Source organism: Ailuropoda melanoleuca, chromosome 4, assembly GCF_002007445.2.
Source record: "Ailuropoda melanoleuca isolate Jingjing chromosome 4, ASM200744v2, whole genome shotgun sequence".
NCBI lineage: Eukaryota > Metazoa > Chordata > Mammalia > Carnivora > Ursidae > Ailuropoda > Ailuropoda melanoleuca.
Genome location: NC_048221.1, coordinates 13,802,364 through 13,828,368, shown reverse-complemented (window position 1 = coordinate 13,828,368; position 26,005 = coordinate 13,802,364). Strand labels below are relative to the sequence as shown.

Here is a 26,005-nt window from a genome sequence, read left to right as displayed (position 1 = left end):
GCCCCGCCCCCGCCCTCTCCCTGGTGAGGCCCGGCCTCGACCCCGCCAACCCTTTCGTCCCTGCAGCTCGGTGGGCGAGGTGCAGTGGGAGGCCGAGTTCTTCGCGCTGCAGGACAGCAACAACAAGTTGGCGAGCGCCCTGCGAGAAGCCAACGCCGCCGCCGCCCAGTGGAGGCAGCAGCTGGAGGCCCAGCGCGCAGAGGCCGAGAGGCTGCGGCAGCGGGTGAGGGGACCCCTTTCAGAGACTCCAAGTGGCCCCGGCAGCTGGGGACCCCCTGCCTCCTCATGTCCTATCCGTCCTGGGTTCACGGGCTGGCTGTGTGATCTCGGCCCGTCGTTCCCTGCGCCTCAGTTTCTTGTTCTGTATTATGGGTCTGAGAGAATGCCAACCTTTGTCAAACCCTGAAGTCCTACCTGCCGCAAGGTGGTAGCCCCAATCAGAGGGGGTGAGTGCCTCGTCATGGGTGTGACTGAGCAAGGGACAGAATCCCCCGGGGTCAGGAGAGTGCAGGCTGGGGTGTCAGGGGCTGACTCTCCTGTCCACACAGGTGGCTGAGCTGGAGGCCCAGGCAGCCGCAGAACCACCCTCGGTCAGTGAGAAGGAAGGGCCGGGCCAGTCTCTGGAGCAGCTGGAGGCATTAGTGCAAACCAAGGACCAGGTGAGCACTGAGTGTGTGTCCCTGGGCTTCCTCTTCCCTGACCTCCCACGGGGGAGCCAAGACCCCCAGAACAGACCCTGGGAACTCTTCTCTAGGAGATCCAGACGCTGAAGAGCCAGACTGGTGGACCCCGTGAGGCCGTGGACGTCAGCGAACGCGAGGAGACCCAGCAGAAGGTGCAGGTGTGTGTCGTCGCCTTGCGGTGGGGTGACGGCCCAGGGGCAGCCAGCCCCGGCTGCGGGACAGACCTGGGATCCTTCCTTCCTTTTGGGTCCTGGGCAGCTGTGTGCCTCTCCGGGCCTCAGTTTCTTCACCTGTAAGTGGGGTCAGGAAGAGGTTTACCTAAGGTTGTGAAAGATTGGGAGGACCAGGGGCATGGAAAGTCCAAGTTGCAGCCAGTGTTTTGTAAAGGACAGTTGTTATTAGTACAATGTTTCATATTCTTTGATTCAACAGGCAATTTTTAAAAAGATCTTATTTGACATAGAGCATGGGGGGGTGGAGAAAGGGCAGAGGGAGAGGGAGAAGCATGCTCCCCACTGAGCAGGGAGCCCATCGTGGGGTTCCATCCCAGGACCCTGAGATCATGACCCAAGCCGAAGGCAGACACTTAACTAATTAAGCCACCCAGGCCCCTCTCAACAAGCAATTTTTGAGTCCTTGCTGAATTCCCATGCTTCAACCCATCAAGTCTTTAGGGTCAGGAGTCTGCATTTGAACCCAGGTCTGACTGGCCTGGCTTTCACTGAAGATTTCATCTGAGAAATGTTCATGGGGAATGTCCCGTGAGTCCAGCAGGGGAAGATGTTAAAGGATCTGGGGACCAGAAGAGAGAAGTTGGGGAAATGCTCCCTCTTGTCTCCTGGGCCGAGTTCTCAGCCTGTGCAAAGGCCCTGAGATGGGGAGAAAGTCAGCACGTTCAAGCAACCACAAGGAAGCCAGCAAGTCTGAGTTGGAATAAACAAGGAGAGTAGGGAGGGAGGGATGCAGGTTTTGTTTCCAGCCTGATGGGTCACAGAAGGGTCTTGAGCAGAAGAGGGATGTGATCAGTTCTATGACCTTTAAATTGGCCAAGAGCTCAGGGAGTGTCTTGGGCAGAAGCTGCAGGGAGGGTAAGAGATGAAGGGAGCATGGCATGGCCCAGAGTGGGGTCTGACAGCATGGCCCTCAGATGCTGGATGCTCCAAGCAGGGCTGGTGACCCTAGAGACTTGTTGGGGCCCCACATCCTGCCTACCCTCTCCCTGCAGGACCTGGAGACCCGCAACACTGAACTGGAGCACCAGCTGCGGGCGATGGAGCGCAGCCTGGAGGAGGCGAGGGCCGAGCGGGAACGGGCGCGGGCTGAGGTGGGCCGGGCCGCACAGCTGCTGGACGTCAGGCTGTTTGAGCTGAGCGAGCTTCGAGAGGGCCTCGCCCGCCTGGCAGAGGGCATGCCCTGAGCCTGGCTGCAGGGTCTGCGTGGGAGCCGGGGCCCGCGGGAGCTGGTTTTAGACACGATTCCCGCCCGGGCCACGAGTCGGGCCGCGGGCGGCACAGTGGGCTGTTCACCCTGGCAGGGACTGGGGGCCCAACTCGGCCTGGGGAGGGTCTGGCCACAGTGCCCCGGCTGGCCCTGGCCACTCACGGCTCAGGGGCTGTTTCCAGGCTTTTCATTGTGTAGAATTTCTAGAATCCCCAGGGCGCGCGTTGGCGCCCAGATTACATTTCTAAGAGTGGCTGTGCTTGTGTGTGTTGTGTGGACACCAGGCATCTAACCGCCGTCACTGGACCTCTCTACCTGCTTCCTCTTTGATGCACCTCAGCTGCTCCCCATCTTTGTAGGGCTTAGTGAGCCGCTCGCAGGTGAGAAGAGGAAGCCTGGAAGTGCCCCCCGGCCACACAGCCAGGACCTCAGCTCTGCCCAGCACAGCTGTCCCCACCCCCTTGGGCTCAACTCCTGTTGTCTGGACCAGTTTGCCTTTAGGTGGCCCTTGGTTAAGCACCCCTCCCTTTACTCTGGCTACAAACCCCAAATTCCACCAGATAGGCAGGTGGGGAAGCTCCTAGAACATGGTACTGTTCACTACACATGGGCATCATGTCACTGAACTTGATGGCCACGTTTGGAAAGTGGTGCCCTTGCTGTGCCCATTTTCCAGATGAGGAAACTGAGGCCCAGAGGGGGCTTCTCAAACCCAAGGTCACCTGGCCAGAATGGCCAGCCCTGTAGTTCAAACCTTTGGCCTGGCCTGACAGGAATGGATAACTGGGAGGTGGGGGTGACATGATGTTCTGGGGGACTTGGGAAGCACCAGTGGCCGAACCCTTCTCCCCTGCCCCCACTCCCACAGAGTCAGACCGGGGATGTTGAGAGACCCATTTATTAAGTGACTCCTGCAAGCAACACACCTTTGCCCTGGGGCCCGGTAGCATCCACTTCCCCCCCAACCCAGGCGATCCAGGGTCACGAGGTTGGCGCTGGGCCCAACCTCCCAGCCAGTGTTCCTTCCTCATCCATAGCCTGTCCCTTGGCAGGGGCTCTGGGAAAGGGCCAGCTGGGGCTGCAAGGTGGAAAGCTGTGCAGTGCACAACCTGGGTGTCCCTGGGTCCCACGGACAGGGACTGAGCAGGTCCGGGGTGCAGGGGAGGAGCCCTCGACCGTCAGTTCCAGGAAGGGATCCCAGGCGGGGCGGCGGGGGCCACGGGTTGCTCAGGGCCGGCCCTGGCTGGGTGCGGCGGAGGGCGCTTCAGGCGGGGCCCTGGGCGGACGCCCCCTGCGGCCAGCCCCGCCCGTCTTCTGCTGCAGCAGCACCCGCTCCACCTTCTCCTTGAAGCGCCGGTTCTTCTGCTTGATCTTGGCCAGCTCAGCCTTGCGTTTGGCCTCCAGGTCGGGGTCCTGGCATGGGAGGACCCACGGGTGACCAAGCGGGGCACGGTGCCCCCTGCAAGCCCTCCCCCCACCCCCACCTGCCTGCTCAGCCCTCACCTTCCCCTCCAGGATCAGCTGCTTCCGCTTATTGATCTCCTTCTTTTCGTCAAAGTTGGCTGCCTCCAGTTTCTGGGGAAGGAAGGAGAGGCCGTCATGGGGGCCCTCATCTCAAAGGGAGCACCCCGGGCCCTCCGGCCTCCGATACTCACAATTTCACACTCCCTCCGCACCACATTGACCTGCGTGAGGATCTGGAGCACCTTGGCCTCCTCCACGGAGAGCTCCTCCAGCTTCTTCTCTGTAGGGGCACGGGTCCCAGGGGGTGGGAGAGGGCAGACAAGACAAGGGGAGGGATTCTGGCTTGGGAGTGAGCTCCCCATGCAGTGGGGCATGCAAGACTGGGGTTGGATCAGATAAGGGTCAGGTGGACAAGATCCGGGATTGTAGACCTAAAGGAGATGGGCTGTCCTTTTTTGGTTGCTGTTAGCAACACTATGCATTTGACTGCAAGTATTTTTTTTTAAACACTGTCCTTTGGGGCGCCTGGCTGGCTCTGTCAGAACAGTGTGTGACTCTTGACCTTGGTTGGGGTCATGAGTTCGAGTCCCATGGTGGGTGTAGAGATTACTCAAACACCGTCCTTTGCAGTCCAGAAGTTTCTGAATTTTAGAGCAGTCTGTGCAGTGATTACAGATTTTCCAGTGGTTCTTGGTCTGGGCTATACGTTAAATCACGCAAGGGTGATTTTTAAACGCACCCAGACCCTGGCCCTGGGGCCTCTGACTCATCCACAAGGACCATCCATACATTTCAGGCTGAGAAACCAAAGTCCCTTCCCACCGGATGTGGCTTTTGGCAGCTGAGGGCCACTGTGGGAAGCTTGTTTTGATAACTGGGCTCAAAACCTTCATTTGGGGTTGCACAGGAAGGAAAGTGCAGTTTACGTCTGCTCAGTGAGTAGCCCGGCAGATGTCTTGGGTGGGGGATGAGTGAGCATCTCACCCAGAGGCACCCTCCCCCCCACACCCCCCTCTCCCACCCCTCCACTCACTGATCTGCTCCTCGATGGCATGGACAAGGTGGATGTCATACTGCGTCACTAGTGTGATGGCCTGTCCTTGCCGCCCTGCAAGGACACGCCACAGTTACCTGCTATGAGCTAGGGGCCAACGGAGACAGGCTGTGACCCCTGGGCAGCTCAGAGCTCCTCTGGGTGGGAACAGAGTGAGGGCTCGGTGAACAGGGTGAGGCCAGGTCCCTCCCAGAGGAGACACAGGACACCAGGAGAGGCGGCTCTCCTGCCACACTGGCCTGACACGGGGGCTGGTGACATGGCTGACTTCTTGGGAGGGTCGTTTTGTCAGCAATAAGGCTCGACGGGCCTCAGAGCTGTGCACGCTAGTCTCTCCATTCCCCGTGTCGGTGAGGGTAACGGCGTTCAAGCAGCCCTCACAGCTGCTGAGGCCCGTGACCCTGAGCAGCACCAAACACGTGTCATTCTTGCTACCTGTCGTTTGCTGAGATGGGCCCGGAGCTGATGTGCCCTGCCCCAGGCCACAGGACAGGAGAGAAGGGCCAGGCCCCGTCTGGCCACCCCAGAATCCCTGTCTCTCCCTACATGAGAGAATCTTAGAAACCAGAATATTCCCTGCCTTTGCTTTTGAAAGGATGATTCCCCTAACACTGCCTCTCACCTGCGGGCTCTATCCCCACACCTTCTCCCACTGGCTCCTGACTTCGGTTCCTCACAGGGTGGGCTGGCTGGAGGGACATGGGTCCGAAGGCCACCCCGCCCTGTCCACTTACCTGCACGGGCTGTCCGGCCGACTCGGTGTATGTAGATCTTGGGGAGCCCGGGGGTGTTGTGGTTGATAACCACCTGCACTGTGGGAATGTCCAGGCCCCTGGAGGCAGAGGCCGGTCAGTGCAACCGTCCACGTGGGGAAACCAAGGCCGGGACTCACCCCAGGTCACTCAGCCGTGAAGTGGGGGCTGAACCCAATTCTTGCCAGGGTCGGCCCTCTAGTCCCTCTGTGGGGGTGTCACTGGGCCAGCACAGGGGAGGGAGTACCCGGGGCCACTCACCGGGAGGCCACGTCTGTGGCAATCAGGATCCTGTAGATGCTGGACTTGAATTTGGCCAGGGCAGCAAAGCGTTCTTTCTGTTGCCACGTCGGGGAAAGAATTGGGAAGACCGGGGGTCAGGTAGCATCTCAGCAAATATTTAAGCCCTTACTGTGTGAGGCGTGGGAACAGGGTGGGTCCAGGCTAGTCCCACCCTTACGGGGCTCACCCATGAGGACAGACCAAGGCAAACAGGTGGCAGGAAGTGTTCGAGGCAAAGGGTAGAGTGTGTGCAAAGGGCCTGAGGCTGGGACGAGCGGCCAGGGCGTGGCTAGGGCCAGAGGGTCTCTGGGGCAGCCTGATCGCTCACCTGTTTCATCATGGAATGCAGAGCCACAGTGGGGAAGTTGAACTTACGCAGCATCATGCACAAGATTTGGCAGGTCCTGGGAGGAAGGACACGCTGTCAGCCCCTCCAGAGCCAGGGTCTTGGGAAGGCACTCCTGCCCCAGCGCACCCCAAGACTGCAACAAGGTGGCCCTGCGCAGTGGTGAAGGAGATGCAGGCGTGTGGGGTATCCTGCCTGCTGACATCCTCTCTGCCGACCCCTTCCCTGGCCTAAGCTAACGAGAGTCAGCCCTGCATCCGGACTTTCCTCTTCTGGTAGCCCATAAATTCCTGGGGGGCAGCACCCAGTCAGGAGGTCTCCTCCATGTGAGTAGGTGTGTATCTGTTCTGGCTCATGCTACAGCTGCCCAGTGACCCTCCCAAGAGCTTCGAAGGATTCTGAAGGCCCCTAGGACTGTAGAGAGCCGGGCCTGGGTGTTGCGGCCGATGTGCCGGGCCTTAGTGACACCCCGAGACAGAGTGAAGAGGCTGCTTCAAGGCCTTCTCAGCTGCTGCAGGGGGCTTCTGGGGGACAGCCAGAGGCCACTGGGCCTTCTGGTTAAGAGTAGGCCTGAGGAACCCCAAATCATGGCTCTTCGGGGTGGGGGGTGGCCTCAGCAAATTGCTTGACCTCTCTGAGCTTCTTTGAGCGAATCCTCTGAAATCTCTGGTCTGAGCAGAGGCACTGGAGGGCCAAGACCGGCTGTGTGCCTCGCACCTCGGACCTTCGTAAAGGGCTATGGGAGGGGTCTGAGGAAGAGAGAGGCAGGCCCATGCTCACTTGCACGTGTTGGTAAAGATGATGATGGACCAGTCCTCGTGCTCGTCCTGGAAGTTCTGAATCAGATGGACCAGATAGGCGTCCTTAACCTTCTCAGGCACCAACAGGTAGCGCTGGTCCAGCTGTTCCACTGTACGCACCCTGGGGATAAGGGGCGGGGGGGCTCAGTTTCCCCTACTGCTGAATGGAGCCAATGTGCTGCACCGTCCCTCCAATAACCTCTGTTGGGTGTGCCCCACCCCCACCCCACGCCTGCCCCGCCCCGCCCCTTGGGACCTGGCTACGGACTCACGGGGCCTGAGCCTCCCAGAAGAAGGGCTGGTTGGTGGCCAGGCCCTGAAGCTCTCTGAGCGTGTCCGTCAGTGTGGCGCTGAAGAGCAGGGTCTGCCTGCGAGTGGGCACGGCTGCCAGGATGGCCTCCAGGTCGACGGTGAAGTCAGTGCAGCCCTGCTCCAATAGCCGGTCTGCTTCATCCATCACCTGCAGCACCGGTGGCCGGGGGTAGGGGATCTGGGTGAGAACGCTGTCCGAGGCCTGACCGCACGCCCTGCCCGGCCTGCTTCCCCCACATGCCTCCTTCCCAGCCTGGGACCCGGGGCCCTGGAGCGTTCTCCCTCTAAATCTCGGACATCTGCTCCCTCAATCATCTCAGAGCCTCAGAGAGGCCCTCCCCCGCCCCATCCCGTCTAGTATGGGCTGCCTCCTGTTGATCCCTCAGCTGTCCTTGTCACCCTTCCTAAGGCTCTTCTGCATGGCCTGTGGGACACATGTCCCAAATGGATGAATCCAGGTCCCAGGCCGACTCACCAAGAAACGGATCTTCTTTATGCTAAAAGTGTTGGAGCTACGGAGGTGGTCAGCCAGGCGCCCCGGTGTGGCGATGACCACGTGTGGTTTCCGGGAGAGCTCCAGGGCCTGGGCCACCATATCTGCAGGCAGAGTGTGAGAGGTGGGTCTGGGTGGGTGGCCTGAGGCCGCAGGGGTCCCCTACCCAGAGCCTCCCTGGGCCCCCTGTACCCATGCCGCCGACAATGATGCAGTCTTTCAGGCCCAGAGGCTTCCCCAGGACCCGGAACTGCTCTGCAATCTGGTAGGCCAGCTCCCTGTGGGTGTGAAGGGGCCAGGCTGAGTTAGATGGGGGTTCTGTGCCTGCCTCCCAGTACCATGTCCATCCCTCAGACGTCCTGACTAGCCCTCTCCTGCTTACACACCCACCACAGCTCCCAGTTCCCTCTAGATAAAGGCTCTGATACTGAGCACTGGAGCCCTATTGTGGCCCCCCTTACAAGGCTGGGGCCCAGACATCCCACGACCCCCTCCCACCAGTCCCACCCAAACTGGCCTCTCCTCCTCAGCAGTGGCCTCGACACCACAGTCACCAAAGTCCAAGACCTAAGTGTCAGTCCCCTCTCCCCTGGGGCTGGTCAGTGTCCAAGTCCCTTCTTCCCCACCCCTCAGTCCCAGCTCTGCCCAGGCCTCTCCTTGGCCCATGTGCCTACTTCCTGTCTTCCTGTCTTTCCCTCTTCTGCTCACATGCCCACAGAATTGGTTCTAACTCTCTTCCAGGCATTCCAGGCTTTTCTCAAGTTGGCTCTAACCTCCCTGGCCCAAGTACCCATTCTGTTCCCTGCCTCTCTCACCCTTCTGCTCGAATGTACTAGTGGTTCCCTCTGCCTAGAGTATCTTTCCCCAAACTTGTCCCTTTGAGAGATCCTTATCATCCTTTAAGGTACCCCTTGAGTGAAGTCTTCCTCGACTCATCCCTCCCTAGGCCACACCCTCACAGCATACAGTGCCTACCTCTCCTGCCCTAAGAGGACTTACCATGTCAACTGCCATTATTTGTCTGCCCGAGAACAGAAGATGTGTCTCTGTCTTGGGCTACAAGACTACTGATAGCTCCTGTCTGGCCGGGGCTTGCCATGAGACAAGCCCTGTGCTCAGCACTTCTCACACACTATCCTGGTTAATTCTGTTCCTCCCTTAAGAGGCAGGAATGATTTCTGTCCCCATTTTCAACGTAGGGGAAGTACACTCAGAGAGCTAAAGGTGTTTGCCTAAGAAAACACAGATGGTTAACTCACCCAGAAAGCCTGGGAGGCTCACCTGGTGGGTGTCAGGACGAGGCAGAAGATGCCATAGGGATCCTCAGACAGCTTCTGCAAGATGGGTAGGACAAATGCTGCTGTCTTGCCACTGCCTGTCTTGGCACAGCCCAAGCAGTCCCGCCCTGGGCAGAAGGCAAAGGAACATCAACACACTCAGATGTAGACAAACGTTCTACTGGGTACAGTTTACAATAGCTAATGTTTAATGAGCAGTTACCACATGGATATGTCATTTACGTTATAGGCAGACAGACAAATTCTAAGAGGGTGTGACCATTATTGTCTCCAATGAACAAAAAGGGAAACCGAGTCTCAGAGGTGTACCCGGGACACACAGCCAGTGAGCAGCACGCTGCAGTGGAACCCACATCCATCGGACCCAAGATGGTACTACTCCCTGTCTCATTTTGACTCCCTCACAGAGAATCCCAGCTTGGGGAAACCTAAATGCCTTCTCCCCCAGTGTGCATCTTAGGCTCCCTACTGATTTCTTCATCTTTATTTAATCCCTCAACCCTCAACTTGTTACTTCCTAGGCTTCCTAAGGGCATCTCTCTCTCTTTTTTAGAGAGAGAGAGAAAGCATGGGGTAGGGAGAGCAGCAAAGGGAGAGTGGGAGAGAGAGACTCCCAAGCAGGCTCCACACCCAGCATGGAACCCAATGCTGGGCTTGATCTTGACCCTGAAATCATGACCTGAGCGGAAATCAAGAGTGGGACGCTCAACCGACTAAGCCACCCTGGTGCCCCTAAGAGCATCTCTTTAATGGCAAACTGGGTTGGGCCACTAGAGCGGTGAGTATTCACGGGACCAGAGTCCTGCATTTACCAGTAATCTTGACAACCTCAGTTTCCATTTATAAAATTAAAATGGAGTGCAAACTACCAAAATTTCCCAGTAGTATCGATTAGTTGTTCATTCCTGTGCTCTGAGGTCACAACGAGTTTCTGGGATTACGTCATTTGTGTGCGGATACACAGGGAGTCAATTGTGCATTCCAAACGCCAACACTGCCCAATCTACCTTTGGGACCCAGGCACGCCCAAAACGCCCAAGCGTATCCCTCGCTCCGCAAAAGTGGCGTGGGCAAAGGCTGCGCCAAGGAAAGGGAGCCGATGTGAGTGGGGAGGCTTCCTGGGAAAGAGGCCGGGCCACACTTACCCTCTAGGATGGCAGGGATGCAGCCGAGCTGTACAGGCGTGGGCTGCTTCAAACCCAGCTGCCGACATTGTTCCACAAGCCACGATGACAGCCCGAGCTCCGCGAAACCAGCCATCCTCCCGGCACGCTCCGAGGGAGCGCCCGTGTGAGCTGTGCTTTCCGGCGCGTACCGCTGACGTCACGGAAACCCTCTCGTTTACTGGATCGCCAACTTCGTGATCCCACCCACCTCTAGCTCACTCTGCCAGTCCCAGCTTCAACCACATGCTTACTATGTTTCCCCGATTTCCATTGGCTCGCGAGATAAAATCAAACTACAATTCCCGAAAGCCCTGCGAGTCGCTCTTGCGACTCCCGCCTTTTAACTCCCGTATGGTTCATTGCCAGGCAGGAACGAATAAACTACAATTCCCAGCGTGCCTTGCGGTGAGGCCCTGCTTCCGGCCGACGTGTCCCTCCGGAAGAGGAGCGATTGGGACCACAGAGGTATGGCGCCTCCGGCTCCCGGCCCGGCCTCCGGCGGCTCCGGGGAAGTGGACGAGCTGTTCGACGTGAAGAATGCCTTCTACATTGGCAGCTACCAGCAGTGCATTAACGAGGCGCAGAGAGTGAAGGTGCGGCCGCTCGGGGGCGAGGGGATAGTAGTGGCGAAAGCCGCTTCCTGGTGGTCACTGGTCGCGATCTGATTTTTAAAATCCTCTTTCTCGCGACGTTTTCCCCCCAGTGTATCTCTTCAGAGCGCTGTGAGGAGTTACCTTTGCCTATGACGAAACTCAAAGACGTGACAGTTTTTTATAGTTCTCACTTAAAGCTCGTTCTGCGCCGTGGAAGGTTATTTGAGTAAAGAAGATGTTTATGCAACTATAGTAATAGTAATAGTGATTTTCATTTGTGGAGAGCCCACGTGTGTCACCATACCCTCCATACCTGGGAAGTAGGGACTGTTGTTTATTCTCACTTTAGGATGTGAACACCGCTGCTCAAGAGAGAAATGGCTTCCTGGACATTACCCTCCTCACTAGCCGGGTTATTTCTCCCCAGACTTGCCCATTCATTTCATTCATCCATCCATTCATCCATCCGTTCATTCATTCTTCATTGAGCTTCTCTATGGGCCAGGCAGTGTATTCGTGCTGGGTTCAAAGCGATGATAAAATAGATAAAACTCTGAGGTCTCTTGGAAACCTTAAGCTCCTCAGGGAGACCGTAAATGAGTAAATGAACAAGAAGTCAGGGGGTGATGTGATGGACAGTGATGGGAATGAGGTTGGCCATTTGAAAGCTAGAAAATAGCCCTGGTAGGCAGGGGCCAGCCCGTGGATGACAAGAGGAGGCGGCAGGTCCTTTAGCAGGAACTTTTAGGGAGGGACATGAACACTACTGACACTTTGAGAGTGAGCTATTGGCGATTCTTTAAGAGCAGTGAAATTGACAGAGTCTTGCGCGCCCTCGTTGTTAACCTTAAAAAGAAAATTGTCAGTTATTTTACCAGCAAAATGGGTTTGTTGGGGATTAACGGATAATTGCAGTTTGGGACATGTAACCTATGGGAAAACCATGGGTAAGTCCAGAGAACAGAGATGGTGGCTCTTTCACAGGGGAAAGGGGGAATTGAGAGGGGCTGTTATAAACGAAAGATCCATTGGAGTAAACTGGGAGCTCAAAGTCTAGTGGGTTCTTATTGCCTGCGTTGTGACAGTCTCCTTGGCTAGGCAATTGCCAGGCAAGGAGAAAACCTTTCATCCTCCTGTGGGTGTGGTAAAGTGTAGGCTTCCTCCTGTGGGGAATGAATGGTACCTCTCTTCTGTTGGGGTCTGCCATTGACCTGGAGTGTCAGGGCTTGAGAGCTCCCCCTTCTGGCCTCCCGACTCTATTTTCAACGAGATTTTGTTTTGTTGTTGTGGTGGTGGTGGTGGTTTTTTTTTTTTTTTTTTTTTTTTTTTTTTTTTAGTTTTCACATAGCCTAGTGTCCTAGAGAGATTAAGAGTAAAGAAGCGAGTGAATATGTAATAACTTGAGCGCTTAAGGGGGCAAGGTGAGATAAAATGTACTGAGTTGGAGGGCCGCCTTGCTGGCTCAGTCGGAAGAGCATACAACTTTTGATCTTGGGGTCATGAGTTCGAGCCCCACATTGGGTGTAGAGATGAGTAAAAATAAGTAAATACACTTAAAAAAGAACCCAACACCTACACCTCTCTTAAAGATAAAAAAACAACAGAAACTCTCCTGAGTTGGAAAATGGGGGCAGGGGGAGGCCGCTTCCTCTGGGAGTGGTCCGGTAAGCCCTGGCTTCTCTGACCATCATTTGAATGTGAGACTGAACCTTGAGAAGCATCTAACTCCATAAATTGCTGCAAAGGTCCTGAGGCAGAGATGAGCTCCGGGTAGTCAGAGCATTAAAGGCTGGTGTAAGCGGGAGTGAGGTGAGTGCATGCAGGGGGAGGATGGAGAATGAAGTGGGCAGGGCCCCAGACAGGGCCTCGGGAGCCACAGTAGGGGTTCGGATTTTATTCTGAAGGTGTGGGAGGTCACTGGAGCAGCAAGCAAAGGACCGGCTGACTTCTTACCAAGGCAGCCAGAGGCTTGGGAGGACTTTGGACTCTGAAGTAGCGAAGGCCTTGCTTGTTCATGCTTCTGGCCTTTGACAGTGCTTGGTTTCCCAGAGCATCAAGGGGATAAAGCCTAAAAAAGAACTTCAGGAAGCTGTCACACTTGAAATGACTCTTGCGCGATTGTATTCGTTTTCTGATGCTGCTGTGACAAATGACAGCTTGCAGCCACACAAGTTCATTATCTCTCAGCTTCTATAGATCGGAAGTCCTCCATGGCTTGCATCAGGCTAAAGTCAAGGGGTTGGCCAGGCTGTGTCTCTTCTGGAGATTCTAGGGAAGAATATGCTTCCAGAGCTCTGAGCCAGGGGCCAGCCTTAGCTCCTAGAGGCTTCTTTCCGGTCCTCAGTTGTGCATGGGGTCTCTCCATGTCAGAACCAACCACAGGGTGTCGGGTCGAATCTTTCTCACACTTGGGCTGGCTTGGATTTTTCCTGCTGCTGTATTGTTTCTGACTATTCTCTGCAATTAAAGTTCTTGCTACGAAGGGCTTCTGTGATTAGGCCTCCCCCATCACCTGGCACACTCTCCCCATTTTAGGATCCATAACCTTCATCACATCTTCAAGGTACCTTTGGTGACAGAACGGAAGCTGGTCCCAGGTTCCAGGGACTGGCATGGACTTCGCAGGGGGGGCGTCCCTTATTCGGCTCGCCAACACATTGCATGCCTCCTTCCTGGGTCACGTAGACGGTGAGAAGATCGAGACAGACCTGTGCTGACTCTGGTTCTGTTACATGCTCTGTGCCGCCAGGGCCGAGTCACTGCACCTCTGCGCGCCTGTCTCCCCTCTTGTCCGATGGAGACAATGACACCTGTCTCACCAGGGTCACTGTGAGGTTCAGTGTCACACTCACACTCTGCTGTCTGGCTTCTGTTGTGTGTCTGTTCTGCTTACTTCATGGCAATATGTTCTTGGAGTCTTCTCCTGTCATTACGTTTAGTCTTTCCGTCACTGCTAAAAGGGAGAACCAGAGCGCTGTGCTATAATTCGAGAGGAACTGGAGGCAGTCACGGACACTGGACTGGTGGTCGCTGCGGGTGGAGGCATACTGCAGCCCAGCCTCTGAGCCAGGGAGCTGCTCTCTCTTTGGTGATGTGGGACACATGCCCTGGCCCAAAACCATGCCATTCTCCCTGATGCATCCAGAATGGGCATACTGTCCCCACTGAGCCATTTGACGTGATTTAATTCTGGTCCATGGGCCACCTAAACCCTCTTGGGCAGCCTATACTGGGTTGAACAGTGTCCCCTAAAAGATATGTTCACCCGGAACCTGTGAACGTGACTTATTTGGCAAAAGGATCATTATAGATATAATTCGATGAAGGATTTCTGGATGCAGTCAGCCAGGAGTTTGGATAAGCCCTAAAGCCAATGAGTGGCGCTCTTCTAAGAGAAAGGCAAAGAGGGGTTTGAGGCAGATGGAGAAGACGGAGGCAGAGATCGGGGAGATGGGGCCACAAGCCAAGGAATGCTTGGAGCCCCCAGAAGCTGGAAAAGGCCAAGAAGGACTCTCTATAGAGCCTTTGGTGGGGGCGTGGTCCTGCTGACACCTTGACTTTGAGCTGCTAGCCTCCAGGACAGAAGAATTTTCTGTTATTTCCAGCCACCCCGTTTATGGTGGTTCGTTACAGTGGCCCCAGCAATCTCTGACAGACCCGAGCTGAGGTGGCCCCACGTGGAGCACCCGGGGTGTCAGTCGTTGCCCTTGATTGGATGTAGTGCTGTGTCACCCCCGTGCCATTGCCTCGTTCGTCAGACATTCCTTAAGTGTCCTCAAGATGGTAGGTACTGCCTCGTGTTGGGGACAAAGCAGCGAAGAAAGCCTCAAGGAGCTGAAGGTCTGGCGTGGCCATCCTGACGGTGGCCCCCACGCCATCACGATGCAACCCCCCATGGGACTCGCTCTCCTCAGGACTGGCAGGGGGCAGTCAGGGGCCACTCCGGTCCGCCGGCATTGGTGGGCGTGGGCCTCTGGGCTTGGTTCTCGCGTGATTCTGGCGAGCTATCCCCAAGCCGCAAAAGGTGGAGAAGGATTTGCCCAGAAAGACGCCATTGCTGTTTTCTCAGATCTGGGCATCCGCCTAGCACTCCCCGCACAGCTTCCGCCCGATCCCTACGCGCCTTCTTCCTTTCCTGGCTGTGGCTGGTGCCCCTGTAGCCTCGTGGCCTGCCCGGGGTCAGGGGCTCAGGGGGCTTCCCCATAGTCCCAGAGCGAGCAGTGTGTGAAGTCCCCTCACCAGGGCTCGTGCCCGGGCAGCCCCGCCGAGCTCTCCCAGAGAGCTCCTCTGAGTGAGGCAAACCTTTGTCTCTTTTGTTTTCCGTGTTTTGAGCATGTTTTGGAACAAAACCAGGGCAGGAACAGGACGCATGCAAGTATTTGTTACAAAAAGTACAGTCCCTTTTGCATGTCTCCAGGGGCCCGTCTGTTCTGCAGAATCACCCATCCACCTCTGGATGGGAATCCTCCCAGGCCTGTTTTCTCTACTTTTCTTTTTTTTGGTAAGATTTTATTTATTTATTTGAGAGTGTGAGAGAGAGAGCGAGAGCACGAGCCAGGGGAGGGGCAGACGGAGAAGCAGACTCCCTGCTGAGCAGGGAGCTTGACGTGGGGCTCGATCCCAGGATCCTGAGATCATGACCTGAGCCGAAGGCAGACGCTTAACCAACTGAGCCACCCAGGCCACCCCTGTTTTCTCTACTTTTATAAACCCAGGCACACTGGAGCATTTTCCCCCAACACCTTGGACCACCCCTGCCATTGAGCAGCTTCTGTTTTGACCCACTGCACCCTGGGGCCCCCGTCAGGATGAGTGGCTGCCTGTCCAGTGGTTAAAGGCATGGGCTCCACCCTTGTTGTGCAGCTGGAGTGGGTGCCCCACTTTCCTCACCTGGATGGATCAGCCCCCTTCCTGGGGTGGTGATGGTCTGCGACAAGATCAGGGCTGGGATGTAGGAAGCTGCTTGCTCCTGGCCTCCCCTGAGGACCTGTCTGACACGTGGTCCGAGCATTCTGATCGGTCTCTCTCTGCAGCCCTCAAGCCCGGAGAGAGACGTGGAAAGGGATGTCTTCCTGTACAGAGCGTACCTTGCACAGGTGAGTGTGGGCCTGTGACCTCCAAGGCCCCTGGGACAGGAGAGTAAAGGAACAGAGTGCTGGGCGGGGACGAGGGTGGGGACGCAGACAAAGGAGGGCAGAGTCCAGGACTTCGAGCAGCCAGTGTGGCCTCCACAAGTAGGTGGCCCTGTTCCCGAGGTTGTGGACTCACCAGGCCCAAGGACCAGTGCAGGGATTTCTCCCTCTTCTTTCTTTTTTTTACGTAATCAGTAGGTTTTGATTGATTTTATGTAATCGATTTGATTTGACGTAATGAGTAGGTTTTGATTTGTGTAGAACAGCTTCAGGTTTTCCGAATAACCAAGCAGATAGCAGAGAGACTCCTGTGCACCTGCCCCCCGCCCACAGGCAGCGTTTCTTCTTGCTCTGGGCGTGCATGCAGTCCAGGTGGTGCAGACAAGACCGAGTTGTGCCCTGCCCCGGTCTTCCCCGCCAAGGCCCACCAGCAGCCGGCCTCCCACCTGCCTTCTCCCCCCAGTCTCTGCCTTGGACACTGGTCTGTCCTGGGCACGTGGCTCTGTGGCTGCCCCCACCTCATATCAGGCCCTGGGTGGCTTCCTGGTTCTGTTGACGTCTTGCCCTCTGTGGAGTGTTCTGGAGCCCACCTTCCCATTGATCAAGCCCGCCCCGCCCCTGCCCTTGATGGTGAAGAGTATGTGTGGCCCCCAGCAGAGGGGCTGCCCTGATGTACGTAGTCGGAATCTCCTTGTGATGTAGACATGTGTTTAAAAAGAAGGACCACCTGTAGGTGGCAGCAAAAACATCAAAACCACCTAGAAAGGGATGCGGTGAAAATGGGCCCCTGACTCCAGTTCCCCTCCCAGCAGTGACCACCACCATCGGTTCTGAGTGTAGCAGGGAGGGGGTGCATGTCCTGACGCCCGGACGTTGCATTTCCCCCAGAGCGGCAGGGCACTCGCCCTGTCACCCCAGCCCCGGGGGCTGGACAGTGAGCAGCTGGGGTCTCCAGCTGGAGTGGTGGGTGTCGCTGTGCTGGCTCCCAGCAGGTGCTGTAGCAGAGCTGGCCGCTGGCAGGCTGAGGGGTCCCTGGGGGTGGTGGGTGCTGGTGGTGGGCTCTCGTGGCGGCCGTTGGTTCCAGGTGTTTGGGCTCTGCCAGGGTGCTGCTAGAGCCCTAAGAAAGCTCTCGTGTGTTCCTGGGGGCTGAGGGCTGAGCCCCACGGGAGAGCAGGACAAGCTGACGGTGTGCTTGTCTCGATTGCAGAGGAAATACGGTGTGGTCCTGGATGAGATCAAGCCCTCCTCGGCCCCCGAGCTCCAGGCCGTGCACATGTTCGCTGAGTACCTGGCCAACGACAGCCAGAGGTGAGGATGGGAGGGCAGGGGTGGGCATCTCCCCCCACCTTCTCATCTCCTGGGGCCTTAGTGAAAGCACGTTCCTCCCCTGCTGGCCATTTGTATGAGCCATTCACTCTGTTGCCGGCCAGGATACTTGGCTCAGGTGCTTTGGGCTCTGCCCCTGCACCTCTGTTTCCCCCACCCCAGGAAGGGCCAGTTGTGAGGCTCCCCGGGATTAGGAACTTTTACGTTCATATCTGCTCCCCACAGGGTGCCTGGGATAGGGAACAGCCTAGCCCATGACGTGGAGACGCTCTGCTCTGTGGCTCTTCCCCTGCCCCCCTGCCCAGCCCCGAGACCTCCCACCACCCTGGAGCATCCTTTGTCGTGACCTGGAACCTCACACAGAGAGGCCTTCCCCAGTCTCTGCCCAGCGGAACTTCTTAGACCAGGACTTGATCATGACCTTGTTGATACCGTGCTACTCTTGGGGGCCACCAGTGGTGTCTTTGGCTCCTGGGTGTGAGTGAGACCACCTGCTGTGACCCCCAGCACTGCCCTTAAGGGGGGCCGCATCCTGTGCCCCGTCTCCTGATTGGGCTCCTTCGCCCTTGAAGCTTGAGGCTCTGGGGGGATTTACTTGTCAGCAGTGACAGCTAAATGGGGGCTCCCAGGTTCTGATCCTCAGAACTCATGAGTGCCACGTCATTGGAAATGAGGTCTTTCCAAATCTGATTGGTTAAGGATCTTGAGATTGTCCTGGATATAAGGTGGGCCCTGAATCTTGCGTCCTCATAAGAGACAAATGAGAAGAAGACAGAGAAGGTACAGAGGGGAAGCCTGCGTGAAGATGGAGGCAGAATTGGGGTGACACAGAAGCCAAGGGGTGACAAGGACTGGGCAGCGTGCTGAAGCCAGGAGAGGGGCTAGGGATGGATTCACCCTCAAAGGCCTCAGAAGCAACCTTCCCTGCCCACACTTGGATATCGGGCTTCTGCCTTCTAGAACTTCTCCATGAGAGAGTCTGTTCCTGCTGCATCTTCCCAGTTTGTGATGCTTTGTGACAGCAGCCCCAGGACACCAAGACAGGCAGGCTCCTGAGGCCATCCTTTCTGCCTCTCCACACTTCGTGAGCCGGGGTGACAAGCCCTATTCTCCTTTCATAGGAGGAGGGGACCCTGGGCTGTCTCGGAGCAGGGGCTGCTGTGCGGCCTGGGGCAGGGGCTCAGGAAGGCGGAGGGGTTCAGTGTGCGTCCGGCTCGGCAGCACAAACTCCTTAGGCAGCCCAGCAAGCAGGCTGTGGAGAAAGTCCCAGGACCTGTAGGTGAACGATGACGTGTTACAGTCACAGCGTGTGACGCTCCCGTCACATTAGCAACAGCAGGCGCTATGTGTACTCTTGGCGCCACAAACCAGGCAGGGAACATCGTGTGGTGACCATGAGGGCTCCACGCCAACTCTGTCACCCTCTGTAAGCGATCTGGGTGTGCAGAGCAGGAAGTAGTCTCAGCTTTGAAGTCATTTGTCCGTCAGGCATCTTGGTGGGCATGAGGACAGTGACAGGTGTGTCCCCATCCTCCAAGGCCTTAGACGGAGATCCTGACCAGCAGCCCCCCCCCCCCCAGAGATCCCGTGGACCCTGAACAGCAGCTTTTGTCTGGCAGCGATTCAGGGCCTGGCCCTTCTTCCCTTCTCCTGTCAGCTGCTCAGCAGCCTTTTGAAATGAGGGGTACTGGCTCTGTTTTCTAGTTGGGCAGATCGTGGTTCGGGTGTCCTGTGGCCTGTGGGAGAGCCGGCTGATCCTTGGCAGAGCCCTGACTCCAGCCTGACCCCCAGCCCAGCATGTGGCCCACCTGCCAGGAGCAGCCGGCCTCCTTGGGAAGACAGCGATGTCACTCGTGTGAGATTCATCTGTGTGGCTTCCTGTCTCCAGAGAGGCACCCCTGTCAAGTCAGCCTGTCCCTCCACATCCGGGATGGTGTGGACACTACAGCCCCCTAGCTCTGAGGCCAGGAAATCTGTAGGCCTAGGCAGTGACCTGTGCTGCTCTGTGGACGTGGCCCCCCCTGCAGCACATCTCCTCACAAGCCTGAAACCAGCCAGCCTCAGTTTCTCTGCGTGTGGGTGAGAAGTGCCGGTGGGAAGGCGGCGAAGCTGGCACCCAGTGGGACTCGACGGAGACAGCTGGGCCCGTTTGTTCTTTATTTTTTTTTTTTTGTTAAGTTTTCATTTATTCATTTGAGGGGGAGAGAGAGAGAGCACAAGCAGGGAGAGAGGCAGGGGGAGAAGCTGACTCCCTGCTGAGCTGGGAGCCCGACATAGGGCTCGATCCCAGGACCTGGGGATCATGACCTGAGCCGAAGGTAGACACCCAGCCATCTGAGCCACATCTGGTGCCCCAAGCTGGGCCCATTCTGCCTGCAGCTGCTGTGTTCCCCTGGGGGCCTGACCCACCCTCTCTGGACCTGTCTGCTCCCACAGGGCCGAGGCTGCTTCCCACCCCTGGCCACAGGCCCTCAGCAGCCTTGTCTTGCAGGGACTCAATTGTGGCCGAGCTGGACCGGGAGATGAGCAGAAGTGTGGATGTGACCAACACCACCTTCCTGCTGATGGCCGCCTCTATCTACTTCCACGACCAGAACCCAGATGCGGCCCTGCGTGCCCTGCACCAGGGGGACAGCCTGGAGTGGTGAGTGTCCTCCCTGTTCCAGGAGGAAGGCCTGGAGGCCTGAGCGGCCCCTCTGGTCTCCAGGCTGCTCAAGGCCTCATTGGCTGTTGTCATGGGAACAGTGGGGGGCTGCTGGGAGAGACCGGTGGGGCCCAGGCTTCCCATTCAGACTGCAGCTCCCATTCTTGGTCCAGGAGGCACTCCTTTCTGCACAGCTAGGCTGCTGTTCCCAAGGACACGGCTCCCAGGGCTGGAAACCCTCTGTTCCCGATGGCAGAGGAGAAAGCACCTTTGTTTCTGCCTGTGGTTTCTGTACCCCCAGCCCCACCACGGAGCCTTGTGTTCCTGGGCCCTGGGCCCTGGCCTTTCCATGTCCTCCCCGCATTCCCCTAGGCCCTCCCCTGAGGCTGGCCCCCATTCAGGGCACTCCAGAGCCATGGGCTCCACCCCCCACCGCAGGAGGTGACTCTGGGCCAGCCCTGCATCTGGGGCGCTGTGTCCAGGGCTCCGGCCCAGAGGGTGCGACAGCCCTCCCCTGTGAACTCCCTGGTGCCTGCTGTCCCTTGGTTCGCTGGTCACAGGTTCATTTTTGTATCTGTTTATATTCCCCTTCCATCCAGAAAGGGATCTGTGGCAGCTTAGAAGTAGGTCTGGCAGCAGCTTACAAGGCAGCAGACTCTGTTACTATTTCTCAGACTCCTACACGGGTTGATCTGGGCGGGAAAATGTGGGGACGAGTGACTGCATACGTCATCGGTGGTCACAGCTGTCAGGCGGAGAAGGAAGCCAGGGGTGCGGGAACTGGAGGGGGTGAGCACCTGCCCCACACAGCACCTCTGGGACTGGACCCCCAGCCTTCTCTGGGGGCTGACCCTGAGCTAGGCTGCTCAGCTTGCTCCCTGGACTCCTGCCACGGGGCGGTGTCCCCTGGCACCAGGAGTGGGGCACGGGCCGGGTGCCCAGCCTCAGGGTAGTCAGAGTGGGACAACTTGGGACCCCATGAAAACTCCAGCCCCAAGTGTGCTCAGTGGTGAAATGGGGGAGCCAGGGCTCCAGGAAGCAGTGGGAGACTTGGCCCGGTGCACAGTGCCTGGGTCTGAGTCCAGTGCGGCTCAGCATCGCCCTCGGCGAGGCAGCGCTGGCCGCCCAAGCACTCCTAGGAATGTTCCTGGAGGTGGTGCCCGCGCGGAGGGAGCCCCGATAGGCAGCCGAATGACGAGGGTGCCGGCTGACTGCCGCTCTATCCTGCAGCATGGCCATGACCGTGCAGATCTTGCTGAAGCTGGACCGCCTGGACCTTGCCCGGTACGTCTCTCCCATGTGTCCCTACCTGTGCCTCCCAGGCTGGGGCCTGGGCCTCAAGGCTGTCTGAGCAGCGGCCAGGCCATATCAGGACACCATGCTCCCCAGAAGCCAGGCCTCTGCCCGCTAGGGGGCACCCAGCATGGGGACCCTCCCCGGGCCCTCTCTGAGGCCCAGAGCATTAGTGATATGGTCGCTTCCCTAGTCACTTCATTCTAGCCTGTTGGGGTGACACCCTGTGGTATACCTGCTCTTCCCTGCGGGGTGCTTGCCTGGGACAAGGGATGGTGCTGTCCTTGCCTCAGTTTCCTTCTGTGATGTGGACGGTGGGGCCTGCAGAGTTGGGGTGGGCTTCGCAAGTGTGCAGTGGGGGCAGCCGGGCGGGGGCCGCGAGCCAGCCCCGGTGTGTGCCCCATGAGCAGGAATGCGGGGGGGGCTCCCTCCTACCCTTCTCCTCTGTCCCCAGGAAGGAGCTGAAGAAAATGCAGGACCAGGACGAGGATGCCACCCTCACGCAGCTGGCCACCGCGTGGGTCAATCTGGCCGTGGTGAGCCCCTGGGCCGTGCTGGGGCAACGAGGGCGCATCGGAGAGCTGGGAAGGGGGAGGTGCCCCCTGCATGCGGCGCCGGCCGCTCCCGTGGGGAGAGTGCCGGTGCAGGCTTCTCTGGACACACTGGACCTGCTGCTTCCTTTGGGGCCAGGGCCCATCCCCCAGGGGAACCCCCATCCCTATTCCCGGGTCCTCACAGCTGAGCAGCTTGGCCAGAGCCAGAGTGAATGAGCTGGGGGGGCTCTGCACGCAGACCTGATGGAGTGCGTGGGCCAACCTGGCCATGCATCCTCCCGGGGCTGCCCCGAGCATGGCTCCTGCTCCGCTTGCTCCGTGGGCTCCTGGCACTGGCCACTGCCCAGTGTCCCCCTCGCACCTTTCCCTGCGCCCAGCCCCNCCCCCCCCCCCCCCCCCCCCCCCCCCCCCCCCCCCCCCCCGCTGGCCCTCTTGGCAGCAGCCCTTTTTCTGGCTTTTGGCACTGGGCTTCCTCTCTCTAAGCCGTGTTTTTTTGTATGGGCTGCTTAAAATGTGTTTCCTGTCCGCGTGCGCCTGCACTGGCCTTGGGGGCTGAGGCCTCACCCAAGCTGGTTTCCGGTATCTGTCCAGTTTTGTGGGGTGAACCCTGCCCTCTCTTCACCAGCTCTGCATTTTTTCACAAGCACGTCTTGGTCTCAGGCTCCCCTGTAAGGGTGATACTGCGTCTTCAGCGGGCAGACAGAACCTTTCATTCAGAAATGGCGGTCGGGGTCAGGACTGCCAGTGACAGAGAGGGGTGCAGGGACTGCCTGCCGCGCTCGCCAGGCCGGCATCACGTCAGCAAAGTGGCGGCGTGCTGGCGTTCCTCTGCTCTGTGAGGGAGCGGGCGGTGGTAGGGCTGGGAAGCAGGGCGGCAAACCAGTGGTGTGGGAACTGTCCCCACAGGGTGGCGAGAAGCTGCAAGACGCCTACTACATCTTTCAGGAGATGGCTGACAAGTGCTCATCCACGCTGCTGCTGCTCAACGGGCAGGCGGCCTGCCACATGGCCCAGGGCCGATGGGAGGCCGCCGAAGGCGTGCTGCAGGAGGCGCTGGACAAGGTGCGGCAGGCCCGGCCCGCACCGCAGCTCCCGGTGGGGGTGGCAGGGGCCGTGGGGCTTGCTGCAGAGGCAGACTGGGCAGAGGGAGACCCACGGGCCTGGCCTGTGACCACGTGGGAATTTATTTTAATACCACATCAGTGAAGACCCGGATTGCAAGTAGAAACGTTGATTGTGGCTTCTCTTGGAAATGGGAGGATCCCTTCGGCCTGGGCTTCAGGTGGCCCGAGCTACGCCAAAGGTCTCACTGTCACCTTGGCTGCCCGGTCTGGGGGCCTCTTGATGTGACACCTCACCCGAGCCAGTGCTTGGAAGAGATGCCCGCCATTCATTACCAAGGGGAGAGCGGGGTGCTGATGGGAGGCGTTGCCTGGGCCTGTCCAGCTCTAGAAGAGGGACCACAAGTGAGGCCCTGGCAGGGCAGCCCCTGCTGTCTTCCCCCAACACGTGAAGTCTTGTGTGTTATTTTTATAATCAGAGGAAACATCAAAGTTTTTTCTGTTTTTGGAAAACATTTCCTGATGTAGCGAGAAACAGACACCAGTAGGAAGCTTTCTCCCCTGTATCTGGGCGAGGGGTCAGGTTACCGACAGGAGGTTGTTTGCCGATCAGGGACAGGCCAGGGGCCATCGGTCAGGTGCTCCTCGGGCTGCACGCATGGACCTTCACCGGACTGCTGGATGCAGGAATGCCTGGCGTGCTGGGGTGTCTCTGCCCCAGAAGGAGAGGGTGGTGGGGTCCCCAGTTAAATGACATCCATCTGTCCTCATTCTCTGAGACCCCACCTGGGCTGGCTTGCTGCCCCGTGGCCCTGATCCCCCCAATGCCCGAGGCATGTCATGGCCTCACTCGGCCCAGTGCCTGTGGGCCACCCCATGCTTTCCACTGTCCTTCCCATTCCTTTGGCGTTCCCCTCGTTTTGCTTCTGTGAGCACGTGCCACTGTCCCGCATGACAGTCTCTGAGGAGACTAAGGGGAGGAGTTGAGTCTCCCCAAAGAAGGGCAGCTGTAGAGTGGAGCCGGGTCTGTGCAGGAGGCTGGGGTCCGTGCAGCCCCTTGAACCTGCAATGCCTTGCGTCCAGGTTGCTGTGTCTCTCCAAGTGCCCAGTCAGGGCTCCCTGCAGCGGTCTGGCCTTCTTGGCCAAGGTGGTCCTAGGCCAGGCCCCAGGGTTCCTTGTGCCTCAGAGCCCTGTGTGGGTGGGTGGGATGAGGTCACGCACTTGAATGTTCTGGTAATTTCCCGGCAGCTTCTTGCTAAGGCCCCTGGAGAGCAGGAGGGGCGGGCGGGGTCTGCCCCGTGGTCTCAGACCTCATTTTTGCAGGGAGAGGGACAGCTTGCCTGTGATGGGCGGGCAGGCCGCCTTGGGCTGGGCTCTTTTCCTTTGCGACTGGTGTGATAAAGAACCGCGACCAGCAAGGGGGCCCTGTCTCATCCTGGCCTGCAGATGAGACAGCAGGCTCAGAGGGGAAGCCACTGTTGTGGAGAGGCGGGGAGGGGGGGAAGGTGGGTTGGGACTGCGGGCCCCCTTTTGTCACCACGCTGCCGCCCAGGCAGAAAGGAGGGCCCTGAGGTCACCGCCTCGCAGAGTGGCCAGGGGGCGCACTTCGGGTCCCCCAGCCCCACTCCCTGCCCCACCTCTGAGGGTGTGACCTCACATGGGTCGTGTCTTCACCCTGGGTGGGTGGGAGCCATTTTCCCACCAGAGATGGGGGTGAGCAGTCTGAGTTGGGGGTCTGGGGGAGCTGACCCAGCTCGCCTGGTGTCTCCTGTGTTTCCAGGACAGTGGCCACCCGGAGACACTGATCAACCTCATCGTCCTGTCACAGCACCTGGGCAAGCCCCCCGAGGTAGGACCCCCTGGTGCGGGGAGGTTTTTCTAGCCTCCTTGGTGCCAGCCTGTGGTGCAGCCCTGGCTCCGGACGAAGCTCAGGGTCTCGGGGAGAAGCCCACTCCTTTGGAGGGGTGCAGTTGCCATCATGAGGGGCCCTGGGAAGTCGGTGTCGCGGGTGCCAAGGCTGTAGGCCAGCTGCTCCCATGGGCCCTGTGAACTAGCGGGCCATGTCTCCGAGCGCGGCCAAGCCAGGGCCGGCTGAGCCGGGACCCCCAGCTGTGCCACGTCCAGTGGGCGGTGGGCAAAAGAACGGAGAAGAGGGGCCCAGGGGAGCAGCCCCTGTGAGCTCACGTTGTTTGAGGGTGGAAAGGGAGGGAGAACTCTGCGGCACCGCTGTTCAGGTGGCTGGCTGGCCCAGTTGGCCAGGGACCCACCCCCAGGGTCCCTGGCAGTCCGTCACCCATCCCTTGTACGAGCCCCCCCGGGGCAGCCTTGGGGCTAGCGTAGAATAGCATAGAATAGCAGACAGGACGACTCTCCCACTCACCCCAGAAATAGCACTGGACCCCTAGTGTTGGGGAGACAGCTGCCCCTAGCCCATGTAGTCAGGGCGGGCCTGGGGAGGTGGGGTGAGGTTGGCAGGAGGGGCGCTGTCTGGGGTCCACGTTCTAATAGCAAGATCTCAGGTTTCTCTGTACAGTGTGCCCAGAACAAACCCACCTCCCCTCCCAACCCTGTTCCCCCTGACCTGCCCTGCACTCCTCCTGGCCCTCTGCCCTCTCCCAGGGCCTGGGTCCCTCTGACCCGCTCCCTGAACCGTGCGGAGCATGCTTCTGCTGTGTGCTGAGCGAGCGTAGGCTCTGAGCCAGCTGCCCCCGTCTTCCAACCCGACCCTGAGGGTCCTCTCATCAGCCAGATTTCAGGGTAGGAATGGAGGTGATGGGAGACAGGGGCCCTTGCTTGGGGTCAGCTCGGCAGCCCTTACCCCCCCACCCCTCCCCTTGCCCTGTACATGAGAGGTGCCCCAGGGGCCCCTGTTCAGCTCATCTGGCCTCCTCTCCCCTGCAGGTGACAAACCGCTACCTGTCCCAGCTGAAGGATGCACACCGGTCCCACCCCTTCATCAAGGAATACCAGGCCAAGGTGAGCCCGAGCAGACGGTCTGTCCCATGTCCCCAGACCCCCCGGGTGGGACTGGGGAAGGCCGATGACTGGGGTCCTGACTCATGCCCTCTCTCTCTCTCTCTTTCTTCCCCCGCCGTCTGCCCTCCACGTTGAAGGAGAACGACTTTGACCGGCTGGTGCTGCAGTACGCTCCCAGCGCATGAGGCCGGCCCCAGCCGTGGTTCCCGGGCCTTGGATCAGCGAGGCCTCCTGCTGGGCGCCCCTCCTCGGCCCTCTCGCTTGTTCTGGCCAGAGGCGGATGCTGGAAGCCCAGCCCAGCGCCCCTCTTGTCAATAAACGTCTCCGCCATGGGAA

The 26,005-nt window shown here is 58.5% G+C and overlaps 3 protein-coding genes across 5 annotated transcripts in view; 2 read left to right on the top strand and 1 right to left on the bottom strand.

The window, feature by feature from the left end:
• HOMER3 (homer scaffold protein 3) overlaps positions 1–2,376 on the top strand; it is a 7,584-nt gene extending 5,208 nt beyond the window's left edge. For both annotated transcript variants that reach the window (XM_034658102.1, XM_002912813.4), the window contains exons 7-10: positions 67–223; positions 549–659; positions 755–841; positions 1,909–2,376. In XM_034658102.1, the coding sequence (XP_034513993.1) occupies positions 67–223; positions 549–659; positions 755–841; positions 1,909–2,100 (547 nt within the window). In that variant the 3' untranslated portion in view covers positions 2,101–2,376. The remainder of the gene's footprint in view (positions 1–66; positions 224–548; positions 660–754; positions 842–1,908) is intronic.
• A 629-nt stretch (positions 2,377–3,005) lies between these two features.
• Positions 3,006–10,233, bottom strand: DDX49 (DEAD-box helicase 49). Its single transcript, XM_034658101.1, has 13 exons — positions 10,070–10,233; positions 8,908–9,031; positions 7,819–7,904; positions 7,609–7,730; positions 7,094–7,281; positions 6,802–6,942; positions 6,004–6,079; positions 5,655–5,731; positions 5,376–5,473; positions 4,621–4,695; positions 3,779–3,867; positions 3,627–3,698; positions 3,006–3,536 (listed from the first exon to the last, which is right to left on the bottom strand). The coding sequence occupies exons 1-13, from the start codon at positions 10,182–10,184 to the stop codon at positions 3,351–3,353; spliced, it is 1,449 nt and encodes a 482-aa protein (XP_034513992.1). The 5' UTR covers positions 10,185–10,233; the 3' UTR covers positions 3,006–3,350.
• Positions 10,234–10,514: 281 nt separating this feature from the next.
• Positions 10,515–26,005, top strand: COPE (COPI coat complex subunit epsilon). 2 transcript variants are annotated; one of them, XM_019797489.2, is made up of 10 exons: positions 10,515–10,683; positions 15,717–15,779; positions 17,023–17,123; positions 19,633–19,785; positions 21,016–21,069; positions 21,533–21,614; positions 22,578–22,694; positions 24,474–24,542; positions 25,595–25,669; positions 25,807–26,005. In XM_019797489.2, the coding sequence occupies exons 1-10, from the start codon at positions 10,558–10,560 to the stop codon at positions 25,852–25,854; spliced, it is 888 nt and encodes a 295-aa protein (XP_019653048.1). In that variant the 5' UTR covers positions 10,515–10,557; the 3' UTR covers positions 25,855–26,005. The 2 variants fall into 2 exon arrangements, with proteins under 2 accessions (XP_019653048.1, XP_002912783.1); XM_002912737.4 differs by having other exon boundaries at positions 10,516–10,683; positions 22,539–22,694.